The sequence below is a fragment of the Alosa pseudoharengus genome, unplaced genomic scaffold (assembly GCF_046254945.1).
Source record: "Alosa pseudoharengus isolate Yale_2024_CS ecotype anadromous, Long Island Sound unplaced genomic scaffold, YU_APseudo_1.1 YU_APseudo_1.1_scf_2, whole genome shotgun sequence".
Lineage (NCBI taxonomy): Eukaryota > Metazoa > Chordata > Actinopteri > Clupeiformes > Clupeidae > Alosa > Alosa pseudoharengus.
In genome coordinates this window covers 7,850,403-7,864,360 of record NW_027468663.1, presented here as the reverse complement: position 1 = coordinate 7,864,360, position 13,958 = coordinate 7,850,403, and the positions used below count along the sequence as shown (strand labels likewise).

Genomic DNA, 13,958 nt, shown 5'->3' with positions numbered 1-13,958 from the left:
TTGATAAACCTACTCTGAGGCTGAGCCGGTATGTGACGTGGCTGGTTTTCACTGGTGTATTTCAAACTCTTCCTCTTCATCTCTCGGTGGTAATTGGTTGTAAAAAAACGTCACTGTGTGAATGTAAACAAATGTGGTAGTTAGGTGTTGGCAGGGACGCTCGATCTGGCCCTGCACTCTCACTTCTGTGTGTATCATTTTATGCACTTTCACCTTAAGTTCACCTTACGATCATGGTAGTGGTAGGCTATGGTATGGTAATAATGAAAGATAACTGAAGCGATGGTCTGAATTGCACATTTTTATTCTGTAACACATTGTAACGAGATCACTCGGAACAATCGAACTTTGTATCACAGAATCTGTCGACAAACTGTAACAATGCTGCAGGTTAAAGACCACCATGCGGGCAAAGATAACCTCTATGATATTAACACAAGATAAAGCAACCGTCTCTAATATGGGCTGCTGTCATGGATTTTCAGTTTGGCGAAATCGCTTCTGCATTGGCTATTCTGCCACGTCACGTGGGTAAGCATGCCAAAAACAGGTCTATTTATAATAACCTCGCCCTCGCGAACACCGAACTGGTAGACTGTCATAACTTGACAGGCTACCAGTCTTCCAGAAAATGGCTGACTTTTTGTCTTTGGACGAGGAACTAATTTGTGCAGTTTGCCGGGACATATTTGTGGAACCAGTAACTTTGCCATGTGGACACAACTATTGTGAAGAATGCGTCAATCAGTTAAAAAGATCATCGACTGAAGAGGATGAATCACATCACTACACATGTCCACTTTGCTTAGCGCCGTGTGATGTGCGAATAGATTTTAAGAAGAATATCGTCCTCCATAACATCCTGGAAAAGTACCACCAAAGTCGACAAAGTGGCCACGATTGTAGCATTTGCAAGGGCGAACAGAAACTTCCTGCTGAAAAGACATGTCTGAACTGTGAGGAGTCCTACTGCACCCTTCATATTATGCCACATTTTGAGAACAGTATTCTTCGACAACACGTGCTAGTAAATCCTATATCCAACATCAACAAACTGTGTAAATCACACGGAAAGGAACTTGAACTTTACTGCCAGACAGACCACGCTGCCCTGTGTGTGTACTGCATGTTGCCTTCAGAGGCCAAACACACAGAAGGGCACAGTGTCGTCAAATTGTCAGATGCAACAGCAAATCTGAAGGTAAAATGTTTAGAATATTATCTAGTCCACTGCATTAATATCATAGATCAGTCTTAAGCTATTTCCCCCCATGTTTGTTTAGGAGAATTGCCAAGCCAAGCTTTCTGATGTAAGAGGCAATTTGTCAGAAATAAAACAGTGTCTGGCAGATATTGAGAACACTGCATCCACTTCCAAGGTGAGGTTCACAATCCACACTTCAAAATCTTGTCTTCTGAGTACTGGCCTTTGTACATGTGCTGTGAAACATATTTCTGACCTTTGGACAGCATGTCCTTTTATCTTTGTTCCAAACTGACTACACACAGAAGAAACTTGAAGATCAACAGGTGGACTGCACATCCTTTCTCAGGAGGATCAAACTGTTCCTAGACTTTGAGGAGCAAGCTTGGCAAAAGCGGTTCTCGGTGGACCTGGTTCAGGAGAGCAGGAATCTGAAGCACAGGGTAGAGAGGCTGATGAAGCTGAGGGGAAGGCTGGTAGAGGCACAGGAGGGGTTACAACAGGCTCTGGCCATTCAGGACCCACTGCTGCTACTGCAGGTAACATGCACCACCTCATCTATTATATAATTTATGTGCATTGTATGAACATACAATATGGCAGTGGTTCTCAAAGTGTGGGGCGGGCCCCACTAGTGGGGAATAGAGACATGACAAGTGGGGCGCGAGGAATAGGAGGAAATAATAATAATAAAAAAATGGGCCTATCTTTTTAATAATGGTTTTCTTTTTTGACAAGGAAGATCATAGATTCAAAACAAAACAGCCACACACAAACATAAGTCATAAACAGACCAACATATGAATTAAAATAACATCCGATCCAGCGGAGCGAGATGGAAAATGTAACTTGGAACCAAAATACAAAAAAATATATTTGAACGTTACCATTTTGCCGGGTTGATTGGGCTTGACATTTCCCTAGCTCCAAAGTGGGGAATGACAGAAAACGTTTGAGAACCACTGCAATAGGTTAATAATGTTACTGTTAAGGAATTGCAACACCCTATGAAATGGCGTATTACTAGAAAAGTTATTGTTAATGTATTATAACTATTATTACAATGCTTTGTTAAATTATGATACCATAATTTATGATTAATGATACCATTGCAACATATTTAAGCTTGTTGCAAGTTTGATAATTGTTCTTTCTCTCATCATCACAGACGTCACAGAACACTGACTGGTAGGTCAACGTTGTACTAATTATTGAGTAGTAGTAGTCTATTGGCTTCATTGAAGTTACTGACACAGTTTGTCTGCATTTAGCTGTGATGATTATCACAAGTAATGTTCAGTTAAAACAGCAGTATGAGTTCTTGACCAAAAACTAGCAATCTACTAAATTGAACTAATCTGATTACAGACTAATTGAAACAAAAGCATACTTGATGTTAATTGAATCACCCATTGGCATTGACCGAAATCTTGCGAGTATGCTTGTGTCTTTAGCCTATGGTCTTTAGTGAAGCTATTTTTATTTTTGTGGAATGGTCTGACATGAACCACAGAACTGTATATGGGACATTCTAGCGGTTAGGTGGAATGGCAGAGCTGTTTATCCATCCTTCACATGGCCATGTATCATGGAGATTCATTTAGAGATGATGCCTACCAGCACTAGTTACTTATAAAAACGATCAAAAAGTGACATTGTTGCATAATAAGTGAATTGTCAGAAGCAACAGCAAAGCATCCTGGAATAAGATCCCCACTAATGGTTTGTTTTCTCATTAGGGGAGACCTTTATGAGGGTGAGTCATGTAGTCGTCAGATCCAGGAGGTGAGGGAGTGGCGAGGACCAAAGCCTGTTGCCTCTGCAAAGATCATGCCACTGTTCCAGACCCTGAGGGGGACATTTTCCGGTAATTATTTATATGTATAGTTACCATTGTCGATATGTTACCATTGTTGATATGCAAACAACCATAGATGGCATGAATCCAATGCAGTATATGACATATTTTTGTTTTGTTTTACATGCCTTGTTTTTTCAGGAGATGATATCAAGCTTAACCCACAGTCAGCTCATCCCGGGTTAGAGTTGTGTGTTGCAAGTGGCTCACTGTGGTTGTCTAAGAACAAGGAACACTCAGGTGGTCCATACTCTGTTTTGGGCTGTGATGCCTTCAGAGATGGAGTGCACCATTGGGAGGTCATGGTTGCGGATGTCCCTGGTTGGACAGTGGGCATCTCATACGCACCTCCCCAGGGTGAGGTGGCCAGTGCAGAATTTGGCAGTGATGATGTCTCCTGGGCCTTGAGCTATACCCAAAGCAGAGGCCAGTTCTGTGCTGAACATGGCTGGTACAAGTTCTGTTTCACCAACCCCGCTCCTGGTTTGCCCAGCCGAATTGGGGTGTTTCTGGATGTGGACAGTGGCATCCTGTCATTTTATGATGCACTGAGACTCGAGCATCTGCATACATTCTACTGCAGTCTCAACGCACCTGTCTATGCTGCTTTCAGTATTAATGTGGAACCAGAGGGAGAAGGCCTTACCAAGATCAGAGTTATTAACCCAGAGAAGAATCAGTGAGTTAGTGGCAACATAATCATAAGTGAAATATTGCAGAGTTTGTGTAGTTGAATTGAATGCATTTCAAGGTGCTTCAGTGATTGTGATTTCTGTATTGGAAAAAAACAACAACAACTGGGATTTTTACTGGAGTGTGCCTTGCCATGTTTTCAAAATGTATGTCTAGCCCTTAGTCTGGGTGAATCCAGAAAAAATTGCGATCGCTTTTAAATTGGCAGTTTCATCTGGGAATTATTCAATTCAAACTTTCGAAAACCCAGGAACCAATCACAACTTGGTTAATCCTACATGAGGCAGGCCATATACGATGACATATTAGGTAGTATGCAAGGAACCAGTGTGAACCAGGGATCAGGATTTAGAAAGTTAGCTTCAGCCAGTTAGCATAATTGTTGGCTGCCAGCATCTGTAAAAATGGCATCCATCATGTACTCACCTTTGGCCACATTTTCACAAACAAGCCAATTAGCCACCATACTGATGGACACGAGTATGTTGCCAATATAGATTGCCAGCTTCCAAGCTGGGAGGATCAGCCAATCGACATGGACAACATAGTTTGTGGCCATCTGTAAGGTGGCACCAAATTGGCTTGATTGTGAAAATGTTTCCGGAAATGAGCATGCCATGCCAATTTCAAAGATGGTGGCAGACAGTCATTATTTTGGCTGAATAAGATAGCACTGGTGTTGAAATGAATGTGGCTGGAACCTTTCTCCCTCTAGTCTCCCCAGCTCTGCATAATTATGCCTATAGATATGTCTGTGGTGATGGTGTCAGTATTAAACCACCTAGGCTTGGATCTTCTTGGGAATTGAGTAAATGATTGCATTTGAAACCTTTCGTAACCTTCTGTTAAAGCTTTTTGCTATATTACAGTATAATGGTCAATTTTGTATTTAAAGGTACACTATGCAGGTTTAGGTATTTTTGGCGACTGTAGAGTTCCCTCTAAAGTTGAAGTTGCATGGCTGGTTTACTCGGTAGCGACTCGCTACGTCTATGCTGTATAGCTATGCTAGGTGAACGATCCACCTATTACAAGTTTGTTAACCATCAAATTGGCTTCGTAAAGGTGATAATCTTGCATAGTGTACCGTTAACCCAGCGTATCAGTCACCATGAATGTAAAATGCATGGTTTTCCTATTTTTTATAAGAATAAATTTATTCTTCACAGAGTTATGGTGAAAAATACAATTTTGTGAACAAGTTGGTTTAGCTTATTTTATTACATAAGTTATCACTTTAAAAGGGGATATGGAACAAAATAAAATGTACACAGTGCATTTTACATTTATTTTCTCTAACAATTAGAGACATTTTACAGAAACTCACAAATGCTTTAGTAAAAACACTTATTACTAAAACTTCCATCTCCGTTCCTCAATCATCAGCACAGTATAACTGCCTGCAGTATCTCTGTTCAGCAGATGGTCTTATCTTTACACATTGCTCACATGTTAACCTCAATGGAAAGTCCTGCACTCTTGAGGAAGTTTCCGTTAGCTGTCATAATCAGCAGACACACTGGGATTTAGACTCTAGTCACATGGTGTCTTAAGAGTTGTTAGCGTTTAATGATTTATAAAATATATTTTGCAAAGTCTATTTAAATAATCAAACACTTAATTGTCACTGCAGCCATATCCTGAATATCAACGTTTCTGAGCTGACAGTAGCTATGAAACAACAGCTTTATGCAGTATGTTGTGATTTTTGGAGTTTTTTTGAAGAGACATTTATGCTGTGTGGGGGAGCTGTCAACCCATGTGATTAAAATGTACATACAGTATCAAAAGCTTTCGACATCTAGTGACTGCTCTCTCCACGACCATTACAATGCACACACTAGGCATGGTATAGACAATACCATTCAGAGTTGTGGAAAGATCTAAACTCATAATTAGGCAAGCTACCATGGAGAAACTTGACTTTTTAAAACTATACCGATTTCTCACATATGTAGTAGCAAATGTTGCGCTATGTAAAGGCTTGTGTCATACTCAACTAAACAGGCTAACAGGTCTGCTGTTTATAGATTCCTTGCATAATCATATAGTCTATGAGTATCCTAAAGCAAATCATTCTGCAACCAATGTAACCTATTTCTCAGTGAGATGAGTGGGCTACAGCTGAAAAAGGGAAGCCTATCATAGGAAGGTCACATCATCCTTTGACTCCACCCAGCACCAGTGAGTATCATAGCCCAGCAGGGCCTCACTCTGACCTAAGGAGAGCTCCGGTTCCTCCTGGATAGACAGGATACCTCCCTCACTGCGGTCTATCACTTCACCCTTCATAACTCCGCTTTGAGCCAGCCCACTGCCATCAGATGACACAGCGCCTACAAACAGATCTTTGCTGCAGTCTATCTTGTTGGGCCTCTGGAGAACGGCAGCCAGTCCCTTGAGATCCACTGGGCCACCCTCATGTAATGAAGCTGTTAGATCAGATGGACTGGACACTGTTGAGCAAGCTTGATTAGAGATCTTGATAGAATCTTCACATGATGTGGAGCAGTGTGCGGATCCAGATGGCGAGGGACACGTCCTGTGCGCAGGTTCAGGTGGTGTATTTGGACAGCAACTGGGGGACTCGCCACCGGGCTCGTGGACCATAGCCGCTTCTCCCAGACTGGACTGGCTGCCTGTCAGGCTACCCGTCAGACTGGTGAGGGTGCTCCGATCACCCTGGAGCCATCGGAGCATCTCCATACCTTCATGCAGCGACAGCAACTGGCGCAGAATTCTCACGTCTGCCGATCGCACCTGCTCCTGTAAGAAATGTAACTTACCCAGGTGAGAAAAGTTAGGAAAAGACAAGAATAGACCAGCGAACGCATTTGATTTCTATGGTTAGTAAACGAGATGTAAACTTAGTCTTACATGTGCACCATCACCAATAAAAGTGGGGAAAGTTTGGTAACAGTTCACAATCACTTGCATTTCACATATTCAATTTCTAAATCCATATCCATAACCTCTCGGGCAGGAGAGCCATCACCCCCTCAATGTTGATGTCGATAGCCGGTCATTAGTGCTAATGGCAGAAATTAGGCTACACAATTCTCTGTAAAATATCCTATCCATCTGTGGAATAACTGCTTACCATCTGAAGTTTCAGGTTTTTCATCTTCTCAAAAAGTTCCTCGGGAAGAATCATAGACAGTCTCTCATCAGTATCCAGGGCGCGTTCATCACTTGTGTAATCCTCTCTCATGCATCTCAACAAACTCGCCGGTGTTTTCATGCCAAGTTTTACTTCCAAATCTTTTAATTCGGGACATGTCCCAGAATGTATAACTTCTTCCATAGCTAGATGAACTGTATCACTGTGAAGCGTGCTAAAAGTAATTAGTCGCAGCTACTGCCCAGAACACTCGTTCGTAGTGATGTGTGCAGCCGAAGGGACATAGCCTCATTCAGCTTTTAAAAAAGCCGCACTGCATGATTCCTGAACTGTCCACTTTCCCCTAAATACGAATTTCGGTATTCATGGCAGCTCTTTGGGCACTTGTTGCTATTGGTTTGAGAGCCTGTTAGGCTAACTCACATCGACTCGTGATGCTAGCCCACAGGTAACAGAATATTCTCTTTAAAAGACAAACGCGCACCATTGTGTCAGACCCATATGGAGAGAATTCTGTCACAAACATGTAAACAATAATGTGAATTATGCTGTCACAGCCATTAGACCTGCTTCCTATTCTGTTAGTAGACCTAGTGAATTAGGGCTATAGTGTAGGCTAATTAATACAAATTTCTCATGAATTGTATTCTCAATACAACAGGTTTAATTGGTGACTTCACGCGATCAAGCTACTTGAAAGCTATTTGTGCTATGGGTTATTTTTAGGACTACAAGCTAATTTGTTGTAGCTAATGAAGCATGTCACTGCAAATTATGTTGAAACTACATGTGAGAAGCAGCAGATTATGTGGACGTTGTCGAATGAAAATCTGACTCATAGGGCAGTGAAAATTATGGCAACTTTTGTCTGCGCTCAAAGCTTGAATGTTAATTCACCAGTGACACCTAGTGGTCAAATTAAGTCCCTGACACCTGCGGCGTAGGCTAGTAAACGCAACAATGCAGTCCCGTAGGCTACAATAGATTACGTCAGCCAAAGAAAGGATTCATAGCAGAAACAGCATTATCATTAATGGGCTTGGTTTAGATGTAATAACCTAAAATTATATGGACTTGGAACTGTAAACAGGAATGATCAACCATGGCGCAAAAGCAATTCAAGGGGGCCCCATTTGGGACACAGTCAGCAAGGTTTTCAATGCAATTTTCACACAATTTCCCCATGATTTTACCTAGAGATTGTGTTAATTATATGTAAGCAGGACAGTTACCTGCATGCCTTATATAATTCCACAATTCTACTGTATTGTTTCCTTTAATTAGTTCCACTTCTTAATGCATTAGGCTAGACTATTATTCTTCAGAGACACATTTTGATATTGCAAAGTATGGTGATATTGTTCGAAATATATATTACATGATTATTTGCAGTCATTTGTAGAAGGTTTTTAAAAGTTTTAAAATATTAGCTGAAAACATTTTTTTTGTCTCAAAGGTTTGATGTTTCTGGGGTCCATCCTAAAAGAAAGCAGATTGGAACATTCACAGAAACCCCATATTGCAAAAGATTCACTGATGATCTGGTGAGCTGGAGCAGCATTAACTTCCAGAGTGAACAACACAATGAACTCATTCCAAACACGTCATTGTAGATGAGTCTGTGAGGGACATGTATGAGATTGCTGCTGTTACCTGTTGTGCAGGTGAGCAGCCTGGGCCCAGGTAAATATGAGGTGGATGCTGGCGACCTCAGTCGGTGTGCAGTGCAGAGCGGGGCAGCGGGGCAGGTCTGGAGGAAGCAGCTGGGAGCTAACATGCCTCACATTCTCCATCGGAGGGCATGGTCCATCCAATGCCAGCTGGTTCGTACCAGACAATGCAAATAAATGGAATTTAATTCAATGCACATTTAAAAGTTCTGAAACACCCGAGTCATGTGCCCTTACCTGTACATGTAGCACTGTTTTTAATCTGACTTTTTGTTATAAACAGTGCTATAGTTCTCAGAAACGTTAAATTGTAGTCCCTTGATCCCAGCTGTGGTGCAACTGGCTGGGGCACCTGCGCCGTACGCCGGCGACCCGGGTTCGATTCCCGCCCCGTGGTCCTTTCTGGATCCCACCCCTGCTCTCTCTCCCGTTCACTTTCTGGGCTGTATTTTGGGCCACCAGCGCATGGCGTAATACTCGTTATTCATTCGCGGAAAGTTGAATTCGTTATTTTGCACGTTTATTTTTTAAGCATTGCGCCCAGGGGTGTGGCAATTAACAACCTAGGGAGGGACCTAGCGCATTGTCTAAAAATCGCTATCATACACCACCTAAACCTGGTCAGAAGTCAATGGCGAGTTGTTCATATGCTATTTTAAGAGCGCATGTCAACAGTCATATTGGCAGGTGCACGCACCATCCTTCTATCATTCATGAACGCACACCAGCGCACGTCCATGCAAAGCATTACAAATTGCACGATTACAATGGGAAACATAATTAGAATAAAGATATTACGAAATACTGTACATCTATACTATTCACCATCATTTGCAAATTGGTAATGACGGTTAAAAGTGATTAGGGGAGAGGCGAGAGACACGTATGGAGCACAGCTGAAGACGCACTGTCACGAGATATATGCAACTCCTCTGCAGGATAAACGTTGTTTTATTCAGTCATTTGAGCAACATTAGGGTAAGTGTTGCTTTTTCCAGCCTATGTTTTCGATGGTAACCCATTGTCAGTCAATAGTGAAAGTAACTGCATATAACTGTCTTGTCGTTGACTGACTCCTTGGTGAAGTTAGTTTCACTTTGCCAATGAGTTCAAATAATAGACGAGTGCAAATGTGTGAAGGCTATGCTAGGTTTTAGTAAAGCATGGTTTAAGAATGACTATTCCATACGGTCTCGCAAGCAGCCTCCTTCAAATGCGCCGTTGAATGCCAAAATACCGATGCATTTATTTGACATATCGCGCGTTGCGCCGTTAAAGGGAATGACAGATGTCATTCTCATTGGTTTAAAATGATGTTACGCCCCAGACACACCCATATGACTGATTAAAAGACCTAGGAACACCTTGTTACACCATGCGCTCCACTTTTGAGAACGAAACCCCTCCCAATGTGAACTGGACATCCTACTAAATTTGAATAGACTTTTGACGAGTGACGATGCACTTTAGAATGTCATGATAGGGCCCTCTGTCACTCTACACTGTCCTATAATTAAAGGCATAAAAAGCCCAAACAAATATACTTAAAAAAAAAAATTGTAGTCCCCTGACTGCAAAACAAAACACAAAACAGTCTATGTGCTCAGTGTTGTCTGTCTGATGTCTGTCTGTGCCTCAGAGAGATGCACTTGGACCTGGGAAATACAACCACAAAAGTTTCACTGATGTACTGAAGGAGAAACCCAGCAGTGTGAGGGGTGTGTGTGACGCTCATGAGGACAGATTCAAGGAATATATGAAGGTACATTGAGACTCCTCCAGAGGGAGACAAATACCCATGAAAGTACATACAGTACCTCATCCCAGTCAATGATGCAGTGTCATTCTCCATTCATTGCTCCTCCTGTGATAATTCCAAACCTTATGGTTTGCATTGTCAAAATCAGTCTAAGAGGTTTATCTCCCAAAGCTTTATTGTATTTTCAATTCATCATTGTTCTGCTTATCTTTGTGTACTTCCATGATGCCTGTGTCAGTGATGTCATATTCAGACATCTTCACCAAGACTCTAAATGTTCTTGAACGTGTGATTGGGCTTGGCAGAAGTGTCCGGCAGGCCCAGGGAGTTATGGGAAAGGGGGCATCCCCAGCAGTCTGCTGGACGAGAGGAGGGCCAGACCCACGGGCAGCTGTGCCACCATGGACTTCAACGCTGGAGTGGAGCGGTTCCCAGAGAGACCAGTGGTGGGAGATCCTCCTAGTGGTCTCAGCAATAAGTTATTCATTCATGAAAACATCACGGAATGTAGGGCTATAGTGATGATGATGATGATGATGAAGGAGATGGCAATGACAATGCAATGATGATGATGTTGATGACGACGATGATGATGCCGATGATGATGATAATGATGATATATCAGTAGCAGTAGTTAACAATAATTGATCAGTGCTTGAGTAGTAGTAGTTGAATCAGAAGTAGAGAAAGGGTTTTACTATACATATATGGTGCACTGTTTGGATTAAGCATTACTGAGCGAAGCTTATTATGCATTCATGTATTTCGCAGGACTGTGGTTTGTACCCTGGCACGTACAAGATGAAGTCCTTCACTGAGTTAATCCTGCAGCACCATGTCGGTAAGAAAGGGCCTTATGAAATATTCACAGGCCGAAGAGACAAACCCATCAACTCTGGATACTTTGCAGCTCCGGTAAGAAAACAGAGATCATTTGTTTGTTTCATTTGTTTATATTTGAATTTAATTGATAATGAAATATTATTTTGAAGGCTATATATTTATCTATTTTTTTTTTTACAAAAAAGGAGTCATTGTAAGATACCGGTAAATTGGTTCTGGCGGTGGGTTATTAGACTGTCTCTGTTTTATGTGGACGTGTGTTGCGTGTCTCAGAGAACAGCTACTGTGAATCCAGGACAATTCTTCCTGCCACCCATGTTTGGCGACGGGCTCAAGAAGCAGAGGCAACATGGCAAATTTGGCCAAATGGATCGCTTCCCCACCGTGCCGAGCGAACGCATCTACCACAGCACACTGGCACAGAGACCTGAACCAGCAGTCAGTAGCACTCTCTCTCTCTCTCCTCTCTATCTTGCCTCTCTTTCTCTCTCTCTCTCTCACCCCCCCCTCTCTCTCTCCTCTCTATCTTGCCTCTCTCTCTCTCTCTCTCTTGCCCCCCCCCGCCCTCTCTCTCTCTCTCTCCTCTCTATCTTGCCTCTCTCTCTCTCTCTTTCTCTCTCTTGCCCCCCCTCCCTCTCTCTCTCTCTCCTCTCTATCTGGCCTCTCTCTCACTCTCTCTCTCTCTTGCCCCCCCCTCTCTCTCTCACACACACACACACACTCACACTTATCTCTCCAGATTGTAACACACATCCATTTATTATCCTTTGCCCCTGCTGCACTGTGAAACAAATGCATAATTAGAAATTGATTACTGGGCACCAATCTAGTAACCACTTTGTACTGTTCACTTACGCACTATCACCATCATTTCACAATTGCATTTTCACAATTGCATCTTTATAGTCTTGTGATTGTGTTTCTTGTTCTGCATGTGTCATATAAGATACTGGATGCCTACATTTCTTTTGGGATAAAAAAGGATGTATGTATCTATGTATCTATGTATGTATCTATTTATCTATCTGTCTGTCTGTCTGTCTGTCTGTGTGTGTTTGCCTGCCTGTCTGTCTGTCTGTCCGCCAGTCTAACGGGTATCATATCATAATTATGTGCACTCAGAACTGGCCTGGTCCTGGCCCTAGTGACTACATGATCGCTCCACTCTCCCGGGTGGAGAATAGTAATCCACCTCCGTTCTTCTCCCCCACGCGTCGCTTCGGCCCGATGCTTGGGAAGCCGATGCAGGGCAACTCTGTAAGTCACAGGGCCCTCGTTTTAATGATGGGCAAAGTGCAAAGTCTTAAGTCTAATTAAAACTAATTTGCAGGAGGTAGGATGATTCAACGGAGAGCCAGTATAATGCATTTCGACCAACATGACATGAGGAATTGATAATGTAAAAAATAGCAGACATTTTTACACAATCAATATGGATGTACAAAAGCATTTGCTATTTGTTCAAAATAATGGGAAATTTATTTTATGATGTGCACAAGTGACTAGATTATGTGTATTAAACATGTAGTTTTTTTAGAATTTCAAGTCTGAGAAATGCACCAAAGCGACTCAGAACTGAACTCAAAACTGTTGCAAAATCAATTAGCTAATTCAACACCATGGGCAAGACCTTAACCACAAAAGCTATAGTTCATGCATTTTGCCCACTATTTGAATCAGGACCTGCAGTGTTTACCCAAATACATGGCATTTTGTTGATGGAGCAGCACAGAAGAGAACAAAATATAACTTTAAATAAATAATTATACTGTATAGCTAATTATAAAATGAAGTGTAATGCTATCATATACTGACAGGCAGATTTGTTTCATCGAGTGAAGACTACAGTAGATGTTTCCACTTACTTCTCATTCTCTTCCTCTGTGGTCAGTGTATAGTGGGCCCAGGCCGCTACAACATCTGCCAAAAAGTATCAAAGAATCACAAAAAAGGAAGTACTGCTTTCAAGTCACAGACAAAGAGATACTTGGACAACATAGACCAGGACATCTTTGGCCAGTAAGAAAGAGACACCACATACAGTATAATTACAGACTATAAAATAAAGCAGACTCAGACAAACACGCTGAACCTAATGTGATCTAAAGTGATCAGTGTCAGTTATTATGTGTTTAAAATATAATTGGTGTATTTTCCAGGGAGAAACTGAGGCCATTCAACATCCCAGCTGAGCAGAGGCCCTATCACAGGCGTCCGGATGAGGCTGTGACATGTTCAACGGCTGCCTTTTAGGCTGGATACCCACTCTGTGCACGATAAATGTTTGAAATCTATGCATGAAATACGCATCTGTTTCTGTTCATAACAAAACTAAATTGAACTTTGATGCTACATCTTTAACACAAAGATGTATAAAGTGAACCTCTGAATTCATAGACACATTGTGGCAATAGAGAATGAGTAACTGCATGAACACTTTGATTTGACTACTTTGATAGCATGCATTTACTAATCCTGCCATGATGACTACTTTGAAGGCATTTACTAATCCTGCCATGATGACTACTTTGAAGGCATTTACTGATCCTGCCATGATGACTACTTTGAAGGCATTTACTGATCCTGCCATGATGACTACACTGATCCTGCCATGATGACTACTTTGAAGGCATTTACTAATCCTGCCATGATGACTACTTTGAAGGCATTTACTAATCCTGCCATGATGCGTTGATTCATTCCAAACTACAGCAGGTTCTCAGGGCTCAGAGAACATAGCTTCTTTAATATGCCTCTGAGGACCACACCTTTATCCTACTCCACCTGACCTCGACATTTCCTGATGTAGA

The 13,958-nt window shown here is 41.9% G+C and overlaps 3 protein-coding genes across 6 annotated transcripts; 2 read left to right on the top strand and 1 right to left on the bottom strand.

The window, feature by feature from the left end:
* Window positions 1–237: 237 nt before the first annotated feature.
* Window positions 238–4,925, top strand: LOC143133714 (E3 ubiquitin-protein ligase TRIM62-like). Of its 3 annotated transcripts, none has more exons than XM_076293536.1 (6): window positions 238–1,201; window positions 1,284–1,379; window positions 1,471–1,743; window positions 2,373–2,392; window positions 2,944–3,071; window positions 3,204–4,925. In XM_076293536.1, exons 1-6 carry the CDS (start codon window positions 632–634, stop codon window positions 3,743–3,745), a joined length of 1,629 nt encoding a protein of 542 aa, XP_076149651.1. In that variant the 5' UTR covers window positions 238–631; the 3' UTR covers window positions 3,746–4,925. The 3 variants fall into 3 exon arrangements, with proteins under 3 accessions (XP_076149651.1, XP_076149653.1, XP_076149652.1); XM_076293538.1 differs by having other exon boundaries at window positions 239–1,201; window positions 1,513–1,743; XM_076293537.1 differs by having other exon boundaries at window positions 251–1,201; window positions 1,510–1,743.
* A 139-nt stretch (window positions 4,926–5,064) lies between these two features.
* On the top strand, window positions 5,065–13,958 carry LOC143133715 (ciliary microtubule-associated protein 2-like). Of its 2 annotated transcripts, XM_076293540.1 has the most exons (10): window positions 5,065–6,545; window positions 8,333–8,420; window positions 8,541–8,699; window positions 10,186–10,308; window positions 10,611–10,751; window positions 11,077–11,220; window positions 11,422–11,586; window positions 12,271–12,405; window positions 13,040–13,167; window positions 13,308–13,958. In XM_076293540.1, the coding sequence occupies exons 3-10, from the start codon at window positions 8,652–8,654 to the stop codon at window positions 13,399–13,401; spliced, it is 978 nt and encodes a 325-aa protein (XP_076149655.1). In that variant the 5' UTR covers window positions 5,065–6,545; window positions 8,333–8,420; window positions 8,541–8,651; the 3' UTR covers window positions 13,402–13,958. The 2 variants fall into 2 exon arrangements, with proteins under 2 accessions (XP_076149655.1, XP_076149654.1); XM_076293539.1 differs by having other exon boundaries at window positions 8,333–8,699.
* On the bottom strand, window positions 5,898–6,966 carry LOC143135452 (leucine rich adaptor protein 1-like). The gene is made up of 2 exons (XM_076296116.1): window positions 6,856–6,966; window positions 5,898–6,521 (listed from the first exon to the last, which is right to left on the bottom strand). The coding sequence occupies exons 1-2, from the start codon at window positions 6,964–6,966 to the stop codon at window positions 5,898–5,900; spliced, it is 735 nt and encodes a 244-aa protein (XP_076152231.1).